At 35.5% G+C, this 8,263-nt stretch overlaps 1 protein-coding gene across 2 annotated transcripts; it reads right to left on the reverse strand.

The window, feature by feature from the left end:
• Positions 1–3,709: 3,709 nt before the first annotated feature.
• Positions 3,710–6,131, reverse strand: LOC110942213 (alcohol dehydrogenase 2). 2 transcript variants are annotated; one of them, XM_022183962.2, is made up of 10 exons: positions 6,029–6,131; positions 5,696–5,923; positions 5,477–5,613; positions 5,344–5,390; positions 4,914–5,239; positions 4,740–4,822; positions 4,582–4,657; positions 4,328–4,485; positions 4,082–4,243; positions 3,710–3,993 (listed from the first exon to the last, which is right to left on the reverse strand). In XM_022183962.2, the coding sequence occupies exons 3-10, from the start codon at positions 5,543–5,545 to the stop codon at positions 3,877–3,879; spliced, it is 1,038 nt and encodes a 345-aa protein (XP_022039654.1). In that variant the 5' UTR covers positions 5,546–5,613; positions 5,696–5,923; positions 6,029–6,131; the 3' UTR covers positions 3,710–3,876. The 2 variants fall into 2 exon arrangements, with proteins under 2 accessions (XP_022039654.1, XP_022039653.1); XM_022183961.2 differs by lacking the exon at positions 5,696–5,923 and having other exon boundaries at positions 6,029–6,125.
• Between the last annotated feature and the right edge of the window lie 2,132 nt (positions 6,132–8,263).

Raw genomic sequence — 8,263 nt, forward strand, 5'->3', positions numbered from 1 at the left:
ATAAACAAGCGGTTTAAAAATTAATAATTTTAAAAACGAAAGACATTTTAAAAAAAGGTTAAAAAAACAAATGATTTTAAAAACGACGTTTATAAAAAACAAACGCTTATTGAAAATACGTATTTATTTGTATATATAAAACATATTTTGTTAAATAATAATGGTGAAAAAACGAAATAATAAAAAAACTTGAGCAATTGCATTAATAATCTATTAAATATTAAGAGAACTTTGTATTATAAAAAACAACCCCTAAGGTATATAATTACCTAATTACCCTTACAGTTCACTTAAAAAAAAGTAACAAAGTTAGTGTCAGGGGCCAAAACCGTTATAAAATGCAAACTCGAGGTTTGATTTGTTAAAAGATTTTTTTTGGGCTAAAAGGGTTAAATTGGCTAAACCACAGGAGCCAAAACAATAATTTACTCTAATTATCATTATTGTATTATATTATTATAACTGCCATTAACTTTAATGTTTGATCTTTTAAAAATGCAAGAGAAGTGTTTTATTAAAGAACCATCTTGATAAATTTTACCAGGATCGAGTTTTTATCAGGGAGTTATTTTGGTATGGAATCGTGAGCTATGACCCTCCTTATCAGCGTCATGTCATCAACTTTTAATCCATCATTCAAAACCACTTCTTTAAGGGAGTGGTCATGATCCAAACCACTATTCTCTTATTTTAATTTATTTTTATGAAAAAGAAAAAGAAATATTGAAAAAGGAAAGAAGACTCATGGTTGTCATGGTTTAATCCATGACAACCATGGTGGATGGGGTAAGAGGGTGGAGTAACAATCCATTAATAGTCCGACGTGGCGATTGATAACTTAATCCATGCCCCCCACACCTTTCAGCCTTACATACGATTTATGCAAACACAAACATAAAATTGCAAGTTTACAAAATTACCTTGTTGTAATGATGAGCTTGACATGTACGAATAGAAGGAGTGGCAGAGCTTGATCAAAAGTTTCGCGAGAAGGGGGATCCTATATAATTTTAAAATTTTTAGAACGAAAAATCAGAAATTTTACACTTCTAACCAAACATGGGGGTGCACCCTCGGTTCCCACTAAGCTGCGCCACTGAACAGAAGAACATATGTATGGCCTATACACACACACACACGTAAACATATATAGGGAAAGTGTCAAATAAAATGTCTCTTAACGTACAATACGTACGAGATGAAATTATAACATGTGTAGTTAGGTTTATACATGCGTGATTAGGTTTTTACCCCATGCGTGATTTCTGATTTTGTACATGCGTGATTATGTTCATGCGTGATTTACGGCTTTTTAGCATGCGTGATTAGGGTTATGATCTCGTGCATAATTTTATCTTGTACGTATCGTACGTTAAGGAATATTGTAGGCTAACTCGCCCCATCATATATAAATTTAAAAAAAAAATCATAAAATGCTAAAGTATTGCAAAAGATTAATCATGGAATGGAATAAACATATGAAGTGCATAATCATATTCCGATGATACAAAAAAATAATTTTTTTAATTAAAACTCCAATTTCAACAACTATTTTTTAATTTGTTAGATACAAATAATATTAACAAGTTTACAGCAATTACCTAACAAAACAATATTTAGCGAACAAAAAACGTAAAATACAAAAAAAAAAAAAAAAAAAAAAAAATCTAGAGTTCATCATCGTCGAGTAATCAAAGTGCGTAATTGTTTTTCTCTGAAGTCCGAGATGTAGGTACATGTAAAAGCCATTTACATAGGGATGAGATGAGTATCATACCTAGGTACATGTAAAAGCCATTTATATAGGTTTGAGATTAGTATTATACCGGTTTTCAAAATCTAAAATGAGTAAAAAACACAAAGTGAATATCGTGCTGATTATGGTGGTACAGTAGTGATTCGATGCATGTAGTGCAACTCAAAACATATAAGTTTAAGTCTTAACACGTCAACCTTTTTTCCGGGAGGACAATAATATTTAATTTCATAAGCCTTAATTGTTTACATACAAAATTTAGGATGTTACTATCTCCTTGTTGGTTGCACATAAAAGTTTTGCCACCGATTTTTCCTTTTATTAGGCATTAAACAACACGAACCAAAGGCTTGATTTCGAGACCAATAACGATACAATGAACAAGAAATCAAAATCTGACACTAGTAATAAAATGAAAACAAAGAACCTTAAAAACCTTAGGGTGAAGGGAGTGGTTACCTATTTGGAATAGGTAAACTCCCAATTCACCCAATCAGACAGTGTCACATCAATTTACCTATTTTGTTTACTTAATGCTCAAAAACGTTGACGATGGTTTACCTATCTTGGATTAGGTAAACTATTATTTAAAAAAAAAAACATAATAAATGAAACCATCCAATCATCAGTAAACCTTCACTTTCCCCTCATCGGTAAACCTTCACCGATTCCTTCCCTTCACCGATCGGTAAACACCATCGGCGGCGGTGTTACCGATCGGTAACCGCTTACCGATGGTGTTTACCGCACCACTCCGCTCACCCTTATGTGACGAGAATCAAGGGTGTGTGAGAGAGAGAGAGAGAGAGAGAAAGGAAAGTGTAGCAAGTGTGTAAGAAGCCATCAAGTATTGCCACGTGTCCTACAGGAGCGAGGGTAAATATGTCCAAATTTTTTTTAACAAAACAAATATCTAGGTAGAAAATTTGCAAACCCACCCCCCCCCCCCCCGCGTCCCCCACTTGTGGCCTAGTGGTAGGAGACTTGAGTTTTCCAATTGAGACTCAAGTTCAATTCTCATTTGTGTCATATAGGGGTGGATGTTGGGCAATCATGGTGACAAACCCACCGAGGGGGGTTCGATCCTGAGCCGCACCCCGGTTTTCATCCGGCTGCTACTTCAACGAAGCTTCTCGTGTGGAGGCAGTACGATTCCTGGGGAACGCCGGAACCAAGTCTGACTAACCCAGCGCGGATACGGTTAAGACAACGTAGTCTGGGCAGATCTTGGCTAGGGCTACCGTTTAGATGATGTAACATTGAGTTACTCAAAATGAAAATCAACGGTTAAAAAAAACCGCAAACTCATGATGCACTGTTGCATGTACAATACTAACTCGCTATAAATTGGGAATATGGATCCATACACCCTAAAATTAGGTATTTAACACCATCTTACTTTTTTGCCAAATTAATGAGACAATCAACTAACTTTTTTTTTATCAATGTTAATGAGACAAGTGCTTCTTTTTTAATACCATCTTGTTTTTCATAGTATTTTATTGAGTACTTTTTTTAGCGCCACCTTATTTTTAATATTAGTTTATTGTTTACTATTTTTGTATGGGAATATGAGTTTTCATTTGTTTATTTATTTATTGAGTTCTTCTTTTGTAGCACCACCCGTGAATTGAATCATGCTGACCACCTGCAAGTCAACTAAAAGGCCTAATAAATAAGGTTATGTTCCCCTGTAAATTCTTTAAAAAGAAGTGGTGTATTTGTTGGTAATGGTGTATTAAACCCGTATTTGTAAAATACCAAACTCTTTATCAAAACTTATTGTCAAAATTAAGATCCTAACTCTTAAAAATCTAGGGTAATTTCATCCATATACACATATAAAATTATGAATTGAGATATATTTTTTACTCTTATTTTAAAATAAATTGTGGTTTCTGAAATCATTAATGTTTGATCTATTCATGTATTTGTCAATTCCAAACTCTTAAATTTTTAATTAAAATCCTGATGAACATTAATCTTATTCAAATAACTCATGACAAACCGAGAGTCTTTTGACAACAGACCTCAAGAGTACATTTACATGTAAGATGAAAGACGACTAACAACGTTATAAGTAATAATATAACACATATTTAAGAATAACGACTTTCACTTTAAGCATCCATACGAATAATGCAACGAAGACCTTCACCTTTAAGCATCAAATCAAAGGCCTTATTGATCTCTGAAAATGGAACTTCATGTGTTATGAATTTCTCCACTTCAAGTTCCTGCAAAAAAAAATCACCCACAATTCCTTCAATTTCCAATTCCTTTTTTATTACTAATTTTAAACTAAAAAATCAATGTGTTAGTTACCTTGTTCATATACTTTTCAACAACCGAAGGAATGTCAGATCGCGGTTTATAGTTTCCAAAGAAGGTCCCCTTCAAAGTCCTTTCGTTCAACAGATTCATGGGACTGGTCTTGAACACGGCGTCTTTATGCGGAACACCCACTAGAACAGCAACACCCCAACCCTGCACCAAATTCAGAATTTTATATATAACTATAATGAATTTTATAAAAATAAGCATGCAAATGGTATAAAAGTTAATTCATACATCATGAACACATTCAAAAGCAGAGATCATAGCATCAATATGACCAGTGCATTCAACACTCCTGTCAACTCCTCCATTAATCATCTCCGCAATCACTTCTTGCACTGGCTTATTGTAATCTTTTGGGTTCACAAACTCTGTAACCCCAAATTTCTTTGCTGTTGTGAAGAAAAAGAAAAGAGAATATGATGAGTTCATATATTTGTATTATTTACATTTTTTAAAACATATTATTTATATTTCATAAAACTTACCAAGCTCAAATCTATTGGCATTGAGATCAACCCCAATGATCCTTGAAGCACCAGCAATTCTTGCACCTTCAGCAGCCTAATCACCAATAATTCATTAACAGTCAAATTACATTCATACAAATTAGATATTTTAAGAGTCACAATTTGTGAAAACTTACAGCAAGTCCCACAGCTCCCAGACCGAAAACCGCCACCGAAGAGCCTTTTTTTGGCTTTGCAACATTCAGAGTAGCTCCTAGCCCTAAGAAACAAAAAAAAAATATTTTCGTTAAGGTCGAAAAAATCCAACAAAACAAGTGATCAAGTAGTCTAAATAGATGTGTACGGTGTACCTGTGGAGATCCCACAGCTGAGGACACAAACTTTATCAAGAGGAGCAAGAGGGTTGATCTTTGCAAGACATCCAACATGAACAACCGTGTACTCGCTGAAAGTAGAAGTCCCAACAAAATGGAAGATGGGTTTGCCGTTGATCGAGAATCTAGATTTCTGATCGTGAAGCATGACTCCCCTGTCGGTGTTGATCCTGAGAAGATCACACATGTTGCTCTCTTCGGACTTACAGTGAGCACACTCTTTGCACTCTCCGGTGAAAACAGGAAGGACATGATCCCCTGGCTGAAGATCAGTCACTCCTTCCCCAACACTCTCCACAACCCTGTGTTGTTCATTTTAGTTAAATCTGTCAGATTATATAATTCAAACTAATAAATGTATAACAACTTTTTTAATCAGATACAACTATACAAGAATGGAACATACCCTCCCGCTTCATGTCCTAAAATTCTTGGAAATACAGGATTTTGCCCCTGCAGTAATTAAAGCTTCAAGATTAGATATTTGATCTAAAAAAATAATAATAAGAAATAAAATTGATTGAAATTAAAAAGCTTACTTTGGCTTCCCAGAAGTAAACATCAGTGTGGCAGAGGGAAGTGAAGAGGATCTTAATCCGGACTTCCATTTTCTGTGGTGGTGCCACTTCCACTTCTTCGATCACCAGCGGTTTTCCGGCTTCCCAAGCCACCGCAGCTGCCGCATTTTAAGAGTTTAAGTGATGCAGTTTAAGAAACATCAAATAATAATGAATGAATTAACTACATATGATACGAACCAACCACCTTGACCCAATGCGTGTTTGGAGCATGACGTATCGTACCGTTACCACTGCACGTTTATTTTGATATGTTCACAATTTGCACGTTTCTGTTGGTTTTGCATGCATATAGATGTAGGTCCATGTTTTCATTGGTTACCCATGTTCCTTTAGTAGTGCATCCACGTTTCCGATTTATCGCATGCATGATCTATTTCCTGCATATTTAAATACCTTGTACCTGCACTTGAGAATGAAGAAAAAAAATTGCAAAAATTATTCTCTTATATTTACTTTCAGTTTTAGTTTTACAATCGTTCACCGATCTCGAACTCGGTACTATCAACATACCTTTGCATCGAATAACCTGGCCTGTAGTAGTCGACGACATACTTTTGTTTGATCGCTGAACAGAGAATATTCTTGGAATGAGATTAATTTGTTTTGATTATTGCTTGAGATGAAGATGAGGTCTGAATAAACTGGTATTTATAGGTTCGAGTGAGAGGATTTGATTTGTGTTTGTTTGTAGAATATACTATAGTAAACAATAGGCTACTCCAGAAACAATACTAAAAACCAGCCACCAGGTTTTGGTTTTCTATTTGGCTGGTTTTCTTTTGTTCCACGCGTTGACAACTTAAACCCACCGATTGAACAAAACAACAAATTAGTCATGCATATGGGAGTTTAATTATTATTACTTTATTATCATAACTTTCTACTTAAAATCAGTTCAGGATTAGGCTTCTAAATTTTATATAGTGTATGTAGATAGAAAATGTTTTTTTTTTTTCCAAGAGAAAAGAACATTTAAAAAAGAGTTTTTTACTGAAATGGTGCTAATATCAAAAATGAAATCAAAACTAATGCTGGTTCCTAAATTATTTCACAAATACTGCCATTGCCAATAAAAATGGCGATTTTTTTAGAAGGTAGTAGGTTGTGCAGATTTATCAGGTCTGTGCAGGCTTTTTGCAGGGGAATTCCCAGACCAATCATTGCCCAGGAAGCTTACAGGCATTACCAATCATTGACCTGTACCTTATCAGCCATTTGAAATGGCGAAAAGCTTTAGTCTGACCATTCAGCCATTAGAAATGGCGAAAAACTGCAGAAATTGCCATTTTTATTGGCGAAAATCTGCCAAACCTGCAGACAAGCCATTCTTAATGGAAAAAATGTGACCAATTTGCAGAAAATGCCATATGAAATGGCGAAAAAGTCTTGAATTGCAGAAAATGCCATATGAAATGGCGAAAAAGTCTTAAATTTGCAGAAAATGTCATTTTAAATGGCGAAAAAGTCTTAAATTGGCAGAAAATGCCATTTGAAATGGCGAAAAAGTCTCAATGTGCAGAAAATGCCATTTGAAATGGCGAAATATTTAAACAATTGGAGTATTGCCATCAATACGGACCAGAATGTGGTTCTGTGTTATAAGGAAATTAAAGTTTTCGCCATTATAATAAACTTCTGTTTGGTATATCCATCATACTTGAGTGGATCAAGAGCGTTCATGGAAGATACTTCTTGTGGCCTTGGGTTTCATAACTAGTGTTTGTGATGCCACATTCTGAGAATTGAACATGCATTGGAATGTTAATGTAACTCGAAAATCAAGGGAGACGTATTCTTATTTTGATCTCGAAATACTTCTTGTGGCCTTGGGTTTCATAACCAGTGGTTTTGTAAGGATAAAACATCCGAACTGGTGATATATTTGCAGCTTGTCTGATGGTATTTGGTAGTTATAACTCATATCCCACTTATATTGCAAAACCGATATGGGTGGTTTTCTTAGCCGATAATATGAAAGATAATATTATGTATATTTATCTAAAATAGTTTTTGTAATTATCTTGTAATTAGGAATGTTTATCATCTCCTAAAATAGTGTTTAGGGTTTCTGGGTATTTGATCCCTATATAAAGGGCCCCTTGTATCATTGTTATTCATTCAATAAAAACAGCAGAGCCTTAATCGAGCTTTTATGGTATCAGAGCTACGGTTCTGATTACCCTTCTCCTTCCTTCCTTTTCCCTTCGATAACCTGCTGCCTTGTTACCATTCTCCTTCCTTCCTTTACCTTTCGATAACCTGCTGCCTTGTTCACCATGACAAAGAGCACTTCAGAAAATAAAAACACTGATGATCAGAATCCATCGAACAATTCTGAAAACAAAACCCTCCACCCTGCGTACTCAGTCACCAACATTCAGACAAAGGTTCGTATTCTTGATGGAACCAAGGTCACCTATACGTCATGGGTGAAGCTTTTCAAACTTCACACCATGGCATATAAGGTTCTTGACCACATCGATGACACACCAGCCCCTGACGAAGCAGATCCGCAATATCCGACATGGAAAGAATTGGACGCATTGGTTTCTCAATGGATTTACAGCACACTCTCGGACGACCTCCTCACGCGTGTTCTTGACACCGATGCTACGGCTCGCACCACATGGTTGAAGTTAGAAAAAATATTCCTCAGCAACAAGCAAGCTAAGGCCGCTGCCCTCGAATCACGGTTTGTTAATCTCACCCTTGAACAGTGCAGCTCCGTCGATGATTACTGTCAGC

This window comes from Helianthus annuus, chromosome 5 (assembly GCF_002127325.2).
Source record: "Helianthus annuus cultivar XRQ/B chromosome 5, HanXRQr2.0-SUNRISE, whole genome shotgun sequence".
NCBI classification, from domain to species: Eukaryota; Viridiplantae; Streptophyta; class Magnoliopsida; order Asterales; family Asteraceae; genus Helianthus; species Helianthus annuus.